This window comes from Saccostrea echinata, unplaced genomic scaffold (assembly GCF_033153115.1).
Source record: "Saccostrea echinata isolate AGI-Se365-2 ecotype Australia unplaced genomic scaffold, CSIRO_AGI_Sech_v1 ptg000056l, whole genome shotgun sequence".
In the NCBI taxonomy this organism is placed as follows: Eukaryota; Metazoa; Mollusca; class Bivalvia; order Ostreida; family Ostreidae; genus Saccostrea; species Saccostrea echinata.
The window spans coordinates 19,065,338-19,084,255 of record NW_026889805.1 but is presented as its reverse complement, the minus strand read 5'-3'; the positions used below and the strand labels follow the sequence as shown (position 1 = coordinate 19,084,255).

General features: G+C 33.8%; 2 protein-coding genes across 2 annotated transcripts; one reads left to right on the top strand and one right to left on the bottom strand.

Annotated features, from left to right (window-relative positions):
* The first annotated feature begins 8,437 nt into the window (after positions 1 to 8,437).
* LOC133173007 (putative nuclease HARBI1) lies at positions 8,438 to 13,552 on the top strand. Its single transcript, XM_061307884.1, has 4 exons — positions 8,438 to 8,644; positions 11,601 to 11,938; positions 12,772 to 12,988; positions 13,508 to 13,552. The coding sequence occupies exons 1-3, from the start codon at positions 8,438 to 8,440 to the stop codon at positions 12,986 to 12,988; spliced, it is 762 nt and encodes a 253-aa protein (XP_061163868.1). The 3' UTR covers positions 13,508 to 13,552.
* Positions 13,553 to 16,764: 3,212 nt separating this feature from the next.
* On the bottom strand, positions 16,765 to 18,653 carry LOC133173481 (nuclear apoptosis-inducing factor 1-like). The gene is made up of 4 exons (XM_061308467.1): positions 18,496 to 18,653; positions 17,400 to 17,568; positions 17,070 to 17,145; positions 16,765 to 16,862 (listed from the first exon to the last, which is right to left on the bottom strand). Exons 1-4 carry the CDS (start codon positions 18,651 to 18,653, stop codon positions 16,765 to 16,767), a joined length of 501 nt encoding a protein of 166 aa, XP_061164451.1.
* Between the last annotated feature and the right edge of the window lie 265 nt (positions 18,654 to 18,918).

The following is an 18,918-nucleotide window of genomic DNA, read 5'->3' as shown; positions in this document are numbered from 1 at the left end:
CTAGAAAATTTATTTGCACACACCACTTTTGTTGTCCTCGTTGAAAAACTCGACCAGACGTCAATTGCAGCAGATCTACAGGTGCGACTGAGCAAAGTACGGAAATCAAATTGTTTTATTGAAAGCAGGGCCAACAATATTGGATAATAATTTTAAAAAATAATGGAAAACTGATGAAGTTACTTGTTCTATAATACATGTATCTTTAAACGAAATGCAGTTTGAAAGTGTTACACGGGAGATGGGGGGGGGGGGGGGGGGCTAAGATTTCACTTTTATTTTTAAAGGTGCTTAGACACAGATTTGAAGTTAATATTTTCTCAAAATTTCTGTATAATATCACGACTTATATATTGCAATAGCATTTCACACGAAAATATAGTTAAAAACTTATTTTATCTGGAAATATATTGGAACTACGAATTCCTGGACGCGTTTGATTAACACATCCTTGCACTTTCACAAATTTTATCTTTATCCTTAATATTTAAGAAAAGAAGCGATTTTGTTTTGTATTAATGAAAAACATTACATCTATAATCCAGAAAATTCAGAGTAGAAATGTGCGAAAGCAAACCCCCTCACTAATATCGTCGTGCTCAGTGTTGTGTACAGAGTTTAACAAATTGAATACACCCGTGAAACGTAAACTGTTTCTGTATACAGGGCACGAGCTCTGTTATTGTTAATGTTTACGATTCACCGGGTGTGTGTTCAATTGTTAAAGTCTGCAAGCACCACTGAGCACGTACTGACAATACTGTGAGTGGGTTTTGCTTTCGAACATTTCTACTCTGAATTTTCTGGATTATAGTTGTAATTTACTTTTCATTAATACACAACAAAACTGCCACTTTTCTTCAGTATTAAGAATAAAATTAAAAATTGTGAAAGTGCAAGGATGTGTCAATCAAACGCGTCCAGAAATTTGAAGTTTCAATAACTTCGACATGAAATAAGATTTTTATTATATTTTAGTATGAAATGCTATAGCAACATATAAGTCATGATATTATACAGAAAATCTGAGAAAATATTAACTTCAAATCTGTGTCCAAGCACCTTTAAGAAATAATGTAAAGTTGAACAAATAACATTAAAAACATATATTTCAGTTTCAGTTAACTTAATTAATGAGGACATTGACACAACAGAGATGTTTGTCATAATGTTATTTCCCAGACAGCTACAATTTTGTAACTAGTTGTAAATGAATTTTAGAGAACTCCACACAGAAGCACTGATAAATTTAAAAGATAGAGCTAAGGCCTAAGTATAACTATATATACATGAAACTTGACCGTGTCCATTACAAATATCATTGAGATAAGTCATACTAGGTCTTTTAAGGAAAAGTATTGAATAACTGTTTCAAATTATGATTTATATAAAAAGTGGGGGGGGGGGGTAATCTGATCAGTAAAGTACATGTAGCTTTACAATGCTTCCAGGAAAGTACGTTCCCTGACAAGAAGAAGTATAGAAAAGAACACTCATATTCTACCATATATAGTTAACGAAAAAGGTCTGCATGCAGGATGTTGCTGGAGTACCACTATGACAGATCACCTCATTGCATCTGTAAGGTATGGCTTTGAAAGTTTTGTGTAAGTTATGATTTTCACAAGATTGATAATATGTATACCTGCTAATGAAAAATCAATGTCTGCTGTATTAAATCCTCATAATGTAATGTATATATAATAGTATAAAAATTCTCTGTATTCTCAGTGTTTGAGTAAATTCTCATGGACTAGACAATAAAATATACAAGACAGAATCCTCATCTTTAATTTTTTTAAATTTGATAAAATGAAGTACATTTAATAAATTATTGTGCTAAATTTTGTATAGAGTACACATATATTTAGCAAGATTTTTTAGGCTGATACCCATTTTTATGTTTTAGGAGAAGAGCTTGCTTAAGTCCTGCCAATCAGAAGATTGCTGTGTGTCTTAAACCTTAAAACTTACTGTGCACTTCTCCACCGTGTCAGCATAGATATGATTTCTGGCTTATCATAGAAAAAATATTGGATTGCGGTGAAACATGCAAATAAAATTGCAGAACAGTTGGACATTATTTTTGTTTGCTTTATAATACTCTCAGGTGGTCTTAGTATCTGAATGAAACAATTTTGAATACATTGAGGAACTGTTTTGTATGTTGCTAAATGTTTTTTGTTTGTTTATTTTTCTCAAAAATATGTTCTAAACCTACAATAAAAAAATATCTTCAAAATATAAATTATACTTTCACTGTATATGTGTATGGACATGAGATATTGTAAATTGATAAAACGTGCATATTGGTACATGGCATTTCAGCAACATTGCAGGTTATTGAGTGTGTGGCAGTTACCCGGTAGTTAGGTTCAGTTGCTGGTAGCCAGATAGCTCAGTTGGTAGAACACTTGACTAGTGATGCAAGTGCCTGGGTTTTGAATCCTGGTCTGGTCCGTCACATTTTTCTTCTTTCCAGTTACAATTGTGTGTAGATGTTTAAATATTACACAGTTGATTTTCTGTGCAGAATCTTGACCACCATTAAGGCAGTACACTCAACTTTAGTTTGAATTCTAGTGTCAAGTTTGGTACACTTAATACAAGGTACATGTATTTTCTCAGTCATACATCATTGGAGATCTTGGATAATTTTAGTGTCAAGCAGTAGCAAAATATTTTTTCAATCTGATTTATTGAGTAAAGGGATTTTACATGTTTATATTGATTGTTTAAGAAACCGAACAAGTCTCCCCCCCCCCCCCCCCCAAAAAAAAAAAAAAAATTCTAGCATTAAAATGCTTTGATCTTGTGCATGGTATTTGGAATATAAACAAATCCTGAAATGATGACTTTTGAGATGATGTACCCAATTGTCAGGCTTTTTACAATGAATTTCGATTTCAATACATATTGGAATAATGTTTAAATATGTGTAACAATCCTATATACATTAAGAACTTTGTTTATAGAGGACACAACACTTTTATGTAAAGTCTTTTTTTCACCCCCCCCTTTTTTTTTACAGTTGCTACAATTCCGCCCAATTGACAATTTACGACAACGCATGTTGACACTACATGTTCTAGAATGAAGAACAACTTATAGAGTAAAATACAACAAAGTAGTCGTTAAACAGCGTTTTTACTATGTATTATTTCCAAAATTACATAACTGATACTGATATCGAGGGACACATGTACAAGAACTGGTTTTGACTCAGAAAGGAGAACCCTAGATATTTCAAATAAACGTATATTAAAATATATTTTTACCTTCATGGTAAACACATTATATTACACACATAAATAGACGATTTCAGGTGTACATAATCTCGATTTCAGGCGTAACTAAAGTAAACAACCCGACTCGAATGTAAACCGGAAGTGACCCTGTGGAACATTTTCCTAAAATCACGTGATCGGCGTGACTAAACGGGGAATAAAAACGGTGTTCCGGCATAACTCGAAACACGGCTATTCTACGCTGTCCGCGGATACAGCTTACACAATGCAAAACTGGGAGGTGCTTATTTTGATTGAATCCTGTCACAAATCATTTAGAGAAATCGACCTCGTAAATACATGAGACTTGTGCTGCACATTCGTCCACCCCGATAAAGAACTCGTCTCGTTCTCTAAATAATAAAGTACAATGCACTGGCCACAAGATGACTGTTTTCCTTTTGACTTTTTCCTCTTTGTAAAAGCTTATTTTCTCACCTCTTTGTAATAAATGATTATCTCATCTCTGCAGTATTGAACTTGACAATCACGGGGGCACAGGTGGTGTTAATGACTGGATGGAATAGTATGGATGGCACTGATGTCCCAGCTGATCGAAGGTACATGTATAACCCTTATTCTTGCCACTTTAGTTCATAGTAACTCTTCTTTCAGCTTTTGGCCTTGGTATTCTGGCCAGTTAAGAATCTTGATGTTATTGTTTTGGGAGTACTGCTGGTTGGTATCGGTGATCTTAATTCTGTGCTGGCAACTTTGTTTACTTCCTCCAGTTTGGTCTCCAGTGAAGTTATTTATTTATTTATTTTTTAGTTTTAACAATTTTTCGATATTGGTATCATTGTCCATCGTAACCCCATCCACTTTGCCTGAAAGCTGTTTCCTTTTTTTGGCAACATCTGCTGTTCTTTCTGCAACATCGGTTCCACTTTGACCTCTGGTTTCAGATCTTTCGGAACCTCTTCCTTTATAGGAACGGTCAACTCTTCATTGGTAACTTCTTGACATCTTCCTTAAAGTAGGGCCTTCACGGAAGCTCAGTTGGTAGAGCGCATGTTCCGTGATCGGAAAGTCGTCTGTTCGAATCACGGCCGTGACTAACCTACATGTATGTCGATAAACCAGAAGTCTCTGACGAGACTGCAGCTCTACTGGCTGTACTTATAAAGGAAGATAAAAGTAGCGACTTGAAACTTTGCAACAGCAATAAATAGAATAATGATCCTTGGTTTAGTCTCTTTTTGTGGCAAGACTTATTGCAATCAGACTAAAACTGTAGGAGGAGTAGCCAATTAAAACAATTTTTCAGAAATTTTGCTTTAAGTAACCATGGAGATCTCATTCAACAAAATCGACAATTATGTTCGCGAGAGCATCGTCATCGCGAATATTTCTCGCAGCGAACCTCTCCTTAAAGTCTCTCTTTCTATTAACAACAGACCCAAAAAAGGCTTGATCGCGAAAATTTATCGTCGCGAACTAGTTTACCCCCGGGAAATCGCGAAATAAAGTCGTCGCGAATAAAAGTTGGTTTACAGTATTTCGGTGTAGTCTACTTGTATGCCAAGTAATACTGAAATCAGAAAAAAGTATAGGAGGAGTAGCATTTTGAAAGTATTTCAAGAAACTTTCTACTTTCAGTGACCATTGCAACACTGTTCATCGAAATCCAAAACTGATACAAAGCGTTATGTATCTTAGTGTAGTCTACTTGTGTGCCAAGTAATACTAAAATCAGACTAAAACTGTAGGAAAAGTAGCATTTTGAAAGTATTTCAAGGACATTTCTATTTTTAATAACCATGGCAACGCCGTTCATCGAAATCAAAAACCAATAAAAAAAAATAATTATATATCTTAGTGTTGTGTATTTGTGTGCAAAGTTATATTGAAATCAGACCAAAACTGTAGGAGGAGTAGCGTTTTGAAAAATTGTTTACAGAGGGACGGACAGCTTGACAGACAGACGGACGGACGCATAAGCTCCTCTTGTCTCTGACCAGTAGAGCTAAAATTAGGAAGCAACTATTCCTTCGCCAAGCGCTCGGCACTCTGAATTGAAAGTTGCGGGTCCTTTGGATGAGACCTTAAAAACCGAGGCCCCGTGTCACGATAGGCGTTTGCATGATAAAGATCCCTCACTGCTCAATGGCCCTGATTGCCGAATAAAGGTCTAAATCTGAAGCCCTTCACCGGTATATGGTGTCATCTCTATGTGAGTGAAAAATTCTCGAACGGGATTAAAACAACATACAATCCTTAAAGTCGGCCACTATATTTTACTTATTTTCCTTATATCATCCTTTGTAACTCCTTAGGATTGATTGTTAAATCGATGCTAAAGCACATCTGATTTCCTCATTTTCTGAAGTATCCTTCTTCCCCGCTGAGGAAATCCTCTTGTAAGAAAATGTAGATTGCTTTAGCATTGAGTTTAAATATTCTTCGGCATCCTTGATTGATTGTTTGTTGTTTAACGTGAATTAAACACTGGAGAATTTTTCACTCATATGGAGACGCTTGCATCCTTGATGTGTTGATAAGCCATAGCTACAATAACACACAATGGTATACTGAACACTCATCTTTCCTTTGTGATGTACACTATGATTTCGTTTCACTGAATATACGTGTAAATACAGCTCAGTGCTTCTTTACAGGTCTAACCTGTGCTTTTAATCTTAACCTAACTATCCCACCAAAAATTGAATAAATTAATGAACACTTAAAAAGTTAATTTTTTAAAAGAGGAACAGAGAACACCACCTGATTCGACAAGCAAGACCCTGACCTTCGGTCTTTAGGAAATTCAAACCAAATGCTAATTCATTTTGCAGTGACCCTTTCTCTCACACAGCAAAACGAACAAATGGCATTCTAAGCTAGAGAACACTATAAAAGACGCTTTATATTTATGCCCCCTCCTAAGAAGGGAGGGCATATATTTATGCCCCCTTTTAATAAGGGAGGGCATATTACTTTGCTGTTGTCTGTCGGTCGACCAACATTTCCGTTCATTTTCTTCCCAGAGGTTGCACATACTAAAATGAAATTTGATATACAGATTTATCAGAAGAATATCTAGGTCAAGTTTTGTTTTGGGTACGATCGAGCCAATTTTGACAGCGTTATGCCCCTTAAACTTAGAAAAATTCCAGGGGGGGGGGCATAAGTGTTTCACAAACATCTTTTGTTAAGGAAGCAAAACTGGGACATCTTAAATTTCGACAAATATTTCAGGGGGCGGATGGAAAAAAAATAGAAGCCGAAAATAAGGTAAATTTCTAGTAAATAAGGGGAATCTAAACAGTTTTTCTCAAGTTTTAGATTTGAAGCCTTACAATGTTTTTGAATATCTATATTTTGTTCAGTTTAGGTGTATCAGAGAAAAACGTATAAAGGAAAAATCCCATAAAAAACTTCAGGATTTTAAATAATCAGTTTCAAAGAAGAAATGAGATCGGTTAATATACTGGATATTATGTTTGAGGTTTAAATTTGTATTGCAAACCTATCACATATATTTGTTAATATCTCTTCAATAAATTCTTTGAGTTTACAATCAAACTTAAAAATAAGTATATAAGTGGAATTGTTGATTCCAGGTGTTACCACGAGGGACTACTGTTACTGTACAGTGATTGAGTGAACTAACAAGACAGCTAGAAAAAAACCTAAAAGGTAAAACTTGTCACAGCAGTTATTTTACGTAGTCATAGTTTCATAGTTTAATAAAAATGTTTACTATTCTTGTTTTTTAATGAATACATTGTGTTGTGCATCTTTTTTTTATGCCTTAGAAAGATAACTCTTTCTGAATAATTGTTAACAAAAGGCCCATGGGCCAAGTCGCTCACCTGAGCACTATGGCTTGGAGAAAAGTAGAAATCAGTTCAGTTTTGAAAAAAAAATTAAATATTAAAGTGGTTCGGGGGGGGGGGGATGTTATGATTAGAATAGGCTTGAATCTACACTACCTAAGGATGCCTCTGAAATAATATGACTAATAATGGCTTTGCTGTTTTTAAGAAGAAAATTTTTATAGATTTATCTTTTATATTCCTTTGTATAACTTTGATCCCCTGTTAATATGACTAATCGTGATTTTGCCGTTCTTTGATCTCCCATGGTGACCTCATCCTACCCCCCCCCCCCCCCGCCGTCATGATTTCACTAAATTGAATCTACACTACCATAGGATACAAGGTTGTTTCCTTTATATTCCTATGTAAAACTTTGAACCCTCTTGGTGACACCACCCATATGCAGGAGACGAGGGTATATTGGTGTATACCTGGTAAGTAAGGGAAGTTGACGATTGGAAAGTTAAAATCATCACGTTTATCATAAAGCTTGGTTGTCAGATTACCATTAACGTCTTTTTCTATTAAAATATCCAAATATGAAACACGTATCAGATTCTGTGGTATTTTTTTATTTCAAGCTCACTGGGATATATCATGTCGACATATGAATGAAATAACTATTGTTAATTGATAATACGTTCGTCGATCTATCTAAATGTCGAGTTGAAGGCCACAGCAAGAGATTTCTTTTTCTTATGTATAAGATTTTTAGGGCTGGGACGATACAGTGTTTTCTATTTCGACATGTATCACGATATTTGAGCCACTATACGATATGTATCACAATATTTGAGCCAAGATACGATATTAAGAAAACTTTATTTAAAGAAGTTGTATATCTGTGATAAAGCAAAATTATTTTACACAAGTTGTGTTAATTATTATGAATTTCATATTTGTATCTATATATCTTTGTATCTATATTTAGTGTATTTTGTATAATAAACCCAACATGTTAGGTACACATAGAAAAACATAAGTCAGAATTTTTTTTTGCGATATTTCGATATTTTTTCAAACATATCGATCGTCCTCACACAGAATCTGTATATATACACAATATATATATATATATACACAAAAATAGGTCTACTAATAACGGGGCGCAATTGGTACCCATGGGTATTCCAACAGATTGGTGGAAGACCTGTGCCGAGTTTTACTAAAGGTCGTAAGTCAAAACGTAGACGTAAACGTAGACGTCGCCGTAACTTACGTCGATTTTGCGTTTTACTAAAGGTCGTATCTTACGATTTAACGTAGATTTACGTCAAAATCTACGTGTGCCCTATAGCAGTCGTAGAAAAACACTTAGCGTAAATAAAAATGGCGACAATTTTAATTATGCAGCGTTCCTTAAGACAACAGCGTGTTTTCCGCGATAGGAGCCAACCACTGGACTCCTTGAATGATTCGGAGCTCATTTCGAGGTACCGTTTCCCTCGAAGAGTAATTTTTGACATGATTGATGGGGTGGACGAGCAACTACGACCATATACGCAAAGATCTCATGCCATCCCCACTCAGTTGCAGGTAATATTGTAAACATTGAAACTGAAAGCGCATCCATGTCACATCCTATGGCAACGGGAGTTTCTAAACAAGGAATCGTTAGGTCTAGGAAACAAACATTCCGGCAGAAGTAGCTAGATATTTATATATTAAACGGATAAATGTTTCACTTTTGTTACCCCACAGAATATATTTCAAGGAAATTATTAAGAAAAAATAGTGCCCTTATGTTGTTAAAAATTAAGGAAAAAACAAAAACCTGTTTTTCTTGTTGATAGAGCATTCATTCTTTACATAACACATGTACACACGTGTTCTTATACATGCACTGTGTGTGTGTGTGTTTTTTTTTTTCTAAGTTTAAATCTAACGTTAGGCTTACATGAGCAACGCTATGTTTCGTTCAATGCAAAGATAACCTTTAAGTGGGTTCAATTTTTGTATTGAATTTTTTTTCACGAAGACGGCAAACATTTTAAGGGGGGTGGGGGGGGGCTCACAATCTACACAAAACCACATTAAAATTACAAGGTTCTTTTCTTCTGGCCCCATTTACATAAATTCTTTTATTTTACATGTAAACCTCAGTTTTGTATATATTCAAGTTATAAAACACTATATATAACACATGTTGTTAAGTTCAAAGCAGCTAGGTCGTACTCATCATCCATATAGCTGCATGTATAAATAAATTGATATATGTATTCCTGGCCTTGCTAAAATTTCATGCACAAGACATTGTAGATATATACATTATTCTTGTGTTCTCAGAATAATAGGAAACACCAGTCATAAAATATCTTCTCTCTCATTTAAATGCGTATTTTAACTTATGAACTCATATGTCATAAAAGCTTACTAGACAGTATAAATTTAATTTATAAAGTGATATCAACTAAACCTATTTAATTTCTTATCAAAGTTTAGCACATTACTTAAAAATTATTTACAGGTATATTTACAAAGTACAATTAACAAAAGACTTCCCAAAATTATGGAATTTAGGCTTTCCAATAATTTTTTAGATATATTTTATAAAGTGCTGTGCTGCTCTAAAAGAATTAAACATGCAAGATTTTAACTACTGAAAATATAGAAATGCCGAAATCTTATCCTAAACCAATACTTTAACTTCAAAGTTAAATATCAAACAAAACGTCAAAAATACAATGACTGAAAATCTAAAAATTCTAAAAATAAAATAGACTTTTAATACAACCTGCTGGAACAACAGCACGGAACAGGAGTGACCAACACCATAAGAAATTCAAAAACCTGCCAATGGTCACCAGTCGTGCGCTGATCTAGAGGGGGGTCGGGGGTCCGGACCCCTCCTTGAATTTGCATAGTTATTAAAGGTATATACTGAAGCAAACTGATACGTTTGGAAATGGAATTAATTTTTTTTTAAATTTTGTTTGTTTGTTTTTTTTTAATTTTGTTTGTTTTTGTTTTGTTTTGTTTTGTTTTTTTCTTTTTTTTGGGGGGGGGGGTTATTTAGTTAGGTTTTTTTTTGTTTTGTTTTTTTTTTTTTTTTTTGCTTATGTTTTTTTTTTTTTGTTTTTGTTTTTGTCTTTTTTTTTTTTGCTTGTCAAGAAATTTTCGGTTGGATTTTTTTTTTGACTGGGATGGACCCTCCCCCCCCCCCCCGGAAAAAAATTCCTGGATCTGCGCCTGCCAGTCAAGTGATAGGTCTGCACCAATCGCTAAACAGAGTTTTAGCGGGAAAAAAAATTAATTTAACAAAATTGTCAATTAAATTAACACAGACACTTTTGTAATTTAATTTGTTTATATAACTTTTATTTATCAACCTATATTTCATTATTAAAGCTGTATAAGAATTAAAAAAACATAATTTTAAACTTACATAAACAAAATTCTGATATGCTACACATATCAAAGGAAAACTGTACACTGTAATGACACTAGATGTAAATAAACTTAATGCCAATACAAATTGAGTGCAAGTAAAAATACTCATATCTTATATTATTTAAATAATTTATTTTGCATGTTGGGGGCAGAAATATGCCACGGTGCCATACGTATATAAATGTAACTAGAAATATGTCCATAGAACATGAATGCCCCGCCGAGGGTATATTAGTAATGCAGCATGAAAATTTGTATTAGTGTATGAAATTTGATGAAAATATCTTGAATACTTTCTTTAAAATTGAAATCTAAAAAGTTGGATATAGATGATAAATTCTCACCAAATTATGTATGAGTGCAAAAGCTTACATAAAAATATACCTTAAATGGTTTCTTTAAAACTAAGCAAAATGCAAATTTAAGAAAAATTTGGTCAAGGTCACAGGAACATTTAAGGTCAAACATTTTTGATACAGTTTAATAGTTCTTACATATACGTATCAGCATATTAAGTTTGATAAAAATATTTTGAATGGTTTATTAAAAACTGAGCTAAACACTAATTTAAAATAAATGAAGTGAAGGTCAAAGGAAAGGTCAAGGTGAAAAAATATTGATGCAGTTGAAAAGCTTACATCAGTATGTATTAGCATATGAAGTTTGATAATTAAAAATACTATGAATGGTTTCTTTAAAACTGAGTTAAACACAAATTGATAAAAGTGAGGTCAAGGTCAAATGAAAGGTCAAGGTCAAAAATGTTGATGCAGTTGAATTGCTTACATCAGTATGTATGGCATATGAAGTTTGACACTAATTTAAGAAAAGTGAGGTTAAGGTCAAAGGAAAGGTCAAGGTCAAAAAATGTTGATCCAGTTGCATAGCTCACATCAATATCTATCAGCATATGAAGTTTGATGAAAATATCTTGGATAGTTTCTTTGAAAATGAGCTTTGAACTGAGCTAAACGCAAAGCGCGACGGAAGGACAGACGGAAGGACGGAAGACGGACATGACAAACACTATATGCCATATTCATGGCGGGGCATAAAAATGTGACTTGTTTCTTTAAAAGGAAGTCTCATGGTTCCTTTTCAGGTGTTATGTACGTTACGTTACATCGCAAAGGCTGATTTCTTTTCCGAAGTTGGAGACATTCATGGGGTTTCGAAATCGTTCGTCTCTGTATGTATACCAAGGGTGTGTCAAGCCCTTTGTGAGCACTTGCAGAACATTAAATTTCCATCATCAGTGATCTCTCTAAGGAAAATGAAAGAACAATTTTACTGCATCGCCCGTTTCCCCAACGTGGTAGGAGCCATAGACGGGACGCTTATCCCTATCAAAGGAATGAGTAGCGATGACGAACACATCTATGTGTCAAGAAAGAACTTTCATGCCCTGAATATCCAAGGGGTAGTGGACGCAGAGATGAGGTCTATCCAAATATTGTTAGCGATTTGTACAATGCACTCCATCTACAAATATACAGTAAACCTTGTCTAATCCAGATGATGTGTAATCCAAAATCTTGCTTAATACGATATTATCTTTATGTCAATTTCAGTAAATTTATTTGTTTAAAATGTTGTCTAATCCGAAATGTTGTGTAATCCGGTCATTTTCTTTGGAACCAGTAGTGTCTGAATTAGACAAGTTTTACTGTAATTCATTTTCAAATGGAGAACATTTTGTTTCTCTTCTTGCTTAATTTTCTTTACGATCATACGATGTTATACTCTTATTTCAGATTTCTTAACATCAATTGCCGATTCCCAGGCAGTGCGCATGATGCATACATCATGTCAAACTCCAACATTCCAGGCATTATGGCTAACCTGACAGAAGGCGGATGGCTGCTGGGTGACTCTGGGTACCCTTTGAAAGATTTCCTCATGACACCCTTCAGTAACCCTTCTACTCAAATGGAGGAAAGATATAATCATGTTCACTGCCAGACAAGAAATGTTATAGAGAGGGCATTTGGCGTGCTTAAATCCAGGTTTAGGCATGTGATAAGTTTTCAAAACATCATAATTATCTTCCATTAGATATTATCTGTAACATAAAGTTGTATAAGTATCATTAGTTTACGTGAGAAACTAGTTCCCTATTATCTCCATCAAGAACGAGTGCTCATATTTACCTTAAAAGCCATATATGAACAATATATAAATGAAAAAGCAGTAAAATATATACTAAATCATAATTTAGCCTTCATAATTGCTAAATTGAGAATTTGATCAATCAAACCATTCATACTTTGCAGATGTCTTCACAAGAGTGGAGGATGTCTGCCATTTACACCGACCAAATGTGCACTTGTCATTGAGACATGTTGCAGACTTCATAACAAGGCCATTGAGGAGAGAATCCCCTTACAACAAGGTGGTCAAGTTGTATTACAACACAACAACTATGTTTATGGAGGAGCACCTCTGCGGTCAGCCAGAGACCTGAGACAACACATTGCATCAAGATTTTAAGTAAATTTAATAACAGGCAACATTTAAGGAGACTCTAAACACTGCGCACAGGAGAGTTCTAATTCCCTATTAGTTTTATGCAGTTAAAGTGATCTACCCATAGATTAATGTGAATTAAACGGAAATACACAGTGAATATCACCATTTGATTTAGATTTAAGTATTATTAAAGTAAATTATACTACACTGTAATATAAAGCAATTGAATGCATTATTTGCAGGTATTTTCCAAATGTAAGTAAACAGCAGTGATTTCTTTCACTACCACTTCATTATCTTTTAACATATCCTGGAAATGACAGGTACCCACTAGATAAATTCAGTATTCATGGACACCTTTAGATGATACATGTATATTTCTTTAAAGTCCAAAACACAATTTCCTTGGTGTTTAGAGCCTCCTTAAATTGTCCGGGATATAACTTAGCACTGTAAGTGCATAAAATTTAATTGCCTTTGATGGTTATTTTTTAGTTCAAGTAACTTTTATTTCATAGCAAAATTTGTTTTACTTTGTAGAAAGGAGGACAAACTGAAATAATGAAGAACTCGCTGTATTTTGCCTTTGAATTTAATAATTTAAAGTTAAAATAAATAATCTATAAATATTATTTTCTTGTCTATTTTCACATTAGTATCTGGTACCGTAGAAGAGAAAAACAATGTAACCATATACATGTATCAACTTTTTGAAAATTGTTTTACAGAGAAGTGTTTTTCTTTTTAGGCAAAATATACAGAGTGTAATCAAATGTTGATGACAAAGAATTTAACGAAAGGCCTACGGGCCACATTGCTCACCTGAGCATATTGGCTTAGAAAAATCAAAAAACATTCAGTTTTGAAAAGTTCCTATGTAAGACTGTAACTGCCTATTGTAGCCTCACCCTGACCCGGGGTCAGGATTTGAAAAAATTGAATCTACACTACCTGAGGATGCTTCAAAACCAATATAATTAATCGTGGCTTTGCTATTCTTGAGAAGAATTTTTTTTTAAAGATATTTCCTATATATTCTTATGTTGAACTTTGACACCCTGTTGTGGCCTGGCCCTATCCCTTGGGGTTATAATTTGAACAATTTTGAATCTTAATTATCTCCCCTTGAAAAAGAGTGTGGCCCTTCATTTTAACAAATCTGAATCCCCTTTACCCAAGGAAACTCTATTCCAAACTTGGCTGAAATTGGCCCATTGGTTCTAGAGAAGATGAAAATGTGAAAAGCAACAATAACAACTATGACAACGACAGACAACAGACAAATTTTGATCAGAAAAGCTTACTTGGGCCTTCAGCTCAGGTGAGCTAAAAAATAACTGAAGGAACTGACAATCCTGATTCTAAATTCTGCCATCCCTCCAATATTGCTACAGCTCTCTCCAGCGCTTGAGCCTTCCTTTCCTCAACTTCTAATCTTTTCTTTTTCAAATCGACAAGTTCTTTAATTCCATTTTCTGCAAAAAAGGGCATATTAAAAACCAGCTCAGGAAGCATAACAACATTACAATAAATCCATTAGATTGATGTCAGTGCTAAAAATGTTTACCAGTTGAAACTAATAAAATTGAGACCTTTTTTCCCTTACAAATTGTGACAGTTGTACTTAGTTTTATTTTATTTCAATTAATGCTATATATATTTTATTTCAGAAATTTAATAACTAGAATATTCACAAGTTTGAATTTTGATGTTTTGTTTCTATGATTAATGCACCCTGGATATTCTTTTGCTAACTATTACCATAGTCTTCAGTCTTCTTCTTTCCTACTGATTCCATACTCTTCTTTCTCTTGCATGCTTGTGATGGCAAGGCTGAAATAAAAATGAAAACAGATGTGAAAGATCTTGTCTATAAAATTTTCTTGCCTGCAAACTGTCTTAGGAATTGAGTAGCGTGTAGCGTGATAGGACTTATGTTTACAAAGAATTTATTTGTTACATAGGAAATAAATTCATTATTCCTAGGCCAAAGGGTGTATAGAATACAACCCGGGGTAAATCCCCATAAACCCTTGATTGAATATCCAACCACAAACCTTGGTGGTTTATCTTATTACCGTATATATATTCAATTAAATGCTATATGCAAATCCTGATAATTAAATAAAAAGTTGTAACATCATTTAATAATATTTACATTTGCTGTGTTTTCTACTAAGCCAACTGTGAAATTGATTTGAAAGTCATTTTTGTGTATACTCACGCATAGAAATATACACGGTGAAACTCGAGTAAAAGTGACGTCACAATGAGGCTACAGAGACGTTAATAAAAATGTAACAATATAGGGCAGCAAGAAATTCAAATATTGAGTATATTATTGGTGCTTTTAAACTTGTAAAATGTAAATATAAGGAATGTTTTTAAGTTTAGTGTGAATTATTGGTGTGTAAATCACACAGACTTGCACGTAAGCATATTTTTCATGAAGCGCTAGCGCGCTTCATGAAATATGCCTACGTGACAAGTCTGTGTGATTTACACACCAATAACTCACACAAAACTTAAAAACATTCCTTAAATGAATGAATTAGTGTCAGAATCAGATATCAAGTATGCATGCATACATACCTGTACATGGAGTTGAAGACTCTTCAGAAGTTACATGTATGTCAACCACACATTCTAAAATTTCCAGATCATGATGTTATATATTAGATAGCATATGTGATTAAAATAAAATGTATCTTTCATAAATAAGGATAATTCCAATTATATGTAACTTTTCAATTTTTATCAAAAATGATGAATATTTTTTATTATAATACTAAAAAACTAAATATGATGGAATGAAGAAATAATAGACCATGATAGTTGGACAGTGAAATTTCATGGTGGAGGGGGGGGGGGGCAAAAAATGTAGATTTTGATTATAAAATCAACAATGACTGTAAACACAGTTACTATAAACAATATACAATTATTGCTGGTTTTTGAGGTCAATACAATGATTTAGACACCTAAGGAGTACAATATTCACAGAGCCCGAAGGGCGAGGTGAGTATTGTACTTCGAAGGTGGCTAAATCATCGTATTGACAGAAAAAACAGCAATAATTGTTTTAATATACAATTCAATGATTAAATGACATACACTCATTAAGCAATCCGAGCCATCTTACTTCTTCACATATACTGAAGTACTAGCCAAACATAATGAGAGAAACAGGGTTAAAAAAACACAGATGTATTATTTTTGGAATTTTTAATTCTAGTTTAGGTGCAATGTAGAAAAAATAAATATCAGGCACATATATGGGATTGATTTTGAAAAGGGGGCATTAAAAGGAAAAAAAAAATTACAACTTACCTAAAAACAAATCTTTGACTCCCCCCCCCCCCCTAAAAAAAGGAAAAGAATTCTCCCAAATCAAAATTTTATTTGGTGGGATGTAAAGGTCCACAACTTTTTTGAGGGGAGGGAGGCTTACATTGAAATTTTTTATCCTTAAAATTTAAATTAAAACTTAACATTCTCAAAAGGTGGGGAGAGGTACAGGCCTCCTCCCCCCCCCCCCAACCCCTCGCCCAAGAATATATGTGCCTTAATGTTATGTTCATATCAGTGGATGTCATGAGCAAGTGAACTAACTTTCCTAAACTATTTGCATCAATCTGGAATTTCCCTATCTATTTTTGGTCCAATGTAGAATAAATAATTCCTTATATTGACCTGGAAGATCACGAGCAGGTCAATATAAAATAGTATTTTTCTAAAATTGTTGGATCTCAGCCAATCAGAGAGATGGGAATTATTCAGTCATATAATAAAATGTATTATACAGTCCAATGACCTGAAACATTCTTAGATGTCGCACTGCAATCCCCTGTTGCTCCGGGACAATTCAAATCAAAGTTTGTCTCCTTTGGTTGACCTGTACATCAGATATAAAAAAGAATAATATTTCAGTATGTTTACAAAATTCTACAGCTAGATTTGCAATATCATACAACAATTCTATCATACAGATATAGTTCTTTGTACATGTATTAAGTATATGAAAGTAAATGTTTGAGATTCATGGTGTCATAAAAAATTAACTCATACTGCGATTTCTAATGTAAATGTAATATGGGATTACATTGATCTGCATCTGATCTAGTATCTGCTGCCCCTTCTAAGCCATGTATAATCTCTTGTGGAATTGTTCCAAGAAGCTAAAAAAATCAAAGTACATTAGTATGTAAGCTTAAATTTATTTCCATAAAAAACATAGAATGTTGTTTCCATTTAATGAATTAGTGATTCATTTCTAGAAATATTCCTTTTGTGATGTAATTTTTTAAAAATGCGAAACTTTAAAGACAGGTTCTTTGAACATTTCATTTGATCCTGTGTATAAACTTTATTCACTCATTTCACTTTTACTTAACTTTTATAGTAAGCTTTCTATCCACTACCAAATACTCACAGTCACCTCCCATGGCTTAAAAATCACTTCTGAACAGGGTCCTCCACCTGTTCTTGATGCTTCTCTCTTTCGGAAAGCCTCCTTCTTTTTCACACTGGACAGACTATCCTGTATTTTCTTTTTGGTTTCATCCAATGTTCTGTTGCATGATACTGCTACAGCATTCACTCTGCATTTATTTTAATGCTAAGAGTTATTTTAATAATATTTTAATTACCTAATGAAATAATGATAAAAATAAAAATTTTATATTTGAAATGGATATATATATATATATATATATATATATATATTGTAAATACAGTGGAAAATTTTGCACTGCCAAGGATGCATACAGGCATATAATATGTACATGTATTTAGTACCGGTATACAGTATACCAGCTAGTGTATACGTCTTCAGTATTCATGGTGACCATGAATCATGGTATTGCTGTTTATTTTTCTATTCGTATTTGTTAATTACAGTGCGTCATAATTTTGAAATCCACGATATTTGTTTTGTTGTATGAAAATTGAAATGGTGATAAAACATGGATAAGGATTCATATTCAGACTGACAAATAGTACGCCCTGTAATAATCCATACATGCATTACAAACAGGGGGTGGCATATTATCAGAATATACTAAATGGATACATTTTTTATAAGAGAACATACATATGGGTTTCTCTCCATCTTCGATTCACCAGCTCACTATCGCCTTCTGTTTACTTTCGCTTTCTATTTGAAATGAATCTGCGGATCTAATTGTGGCGGATTATGTACATCAACTCTTATTGAGAAAAAAATTAAAACTGTGAAATCTCAATGATATTTTATGACGGCTTGGTCAGTTGATGGAACGTTTCCATTACACGATTTCAAAGATTTAGGCCTAATGCATACAGTGTGATATATTAATATGGACATGTCTTCACTCACAGAAGTGTCTTTTGAATAATTAATCAATTGAATTCATGTATAGTAGGAATCTTCTTTATGCCGTTTATAAATTTATTTTTTTGCATTGTTGCAAATTTAACGTATAGAATAGAATCAGATACATGCAAAAAATAAATATGGGGCCTAAATAAATATCAAAATAAAAACTAACCTCTCTGTTATCTCTTCCCATGCTCTTTTCTTAGCATCAGAGGTAATAGATGGAGAAAATTTACCTCGAATAATCCTTATGGAGTTACAATATGCCTCCATTAGTACATCCATTTCGATGTCCGTCCAATTCGGCTTCCTCGCTTTCGTTCTATCCATGATCTTGCAGACGACTCGCAATGTAATCGAAAGTAGCTAATACGCATGCGCAGCTTTCGTTACTAGGATAGTTTATTTGCCTTCCTTCCGAAGAGTTCCAGTCGTAAGTTACGAGAAACTTTACATGCAAGGCTACGTTTACGGGCGTAGATACGACCTTTAGTAAAACGCTATCTACGCACACGTAAATTCATTCGTAAAGTCTACGTTTACGTCTACGTCTACGACAAAATTTACGACCTTTAGTAAAACTGCGTACTGATCT

Coding starts and splice junctions, on each gene's coding strand:
- LOC133173007 (XM_061307884.1), top strand. CDS start 8,438: ATGGCGACAATTTTAATTATGCAGCGTTCCTTAAGACAACAGCGTGTT. Junction 8,645..11,600: donor CCATCCCCACTCAGTTGCAG/GTAATATTGTAA, acceptor GTTCCTTTTCAG/GTGTTATGTACGTTACGTTA. Junction 11,939..12,771: donor GTAGTGGACGCAGAGATGAG/GTCTATCCAAAT, acceptor CATACTTTGCAG/ATGTCTTCACAAGAGTGGAG.
- LOC133173481 (XM_061308467.1), bottom strand. CDS start 18,653: ATGGATAGAACGAAAGCGAGGAAGCCGAATTGGACGGACATCGAAATG. Junction 17,569..18,495: donor TGGGAAGAGATAACAGAGAG/GTTAGTTTTTAT, acceptor AAATAAATGCAG/AGTGAATGCTGTAGCAGTAT. Junction 17,146..17,399: donor TTAAGCCATGGGAGGTGACT/GTGAGTATTTGG, acceptor TGATTTTTTTAG/CTTCTTGGAACAATTCCACA.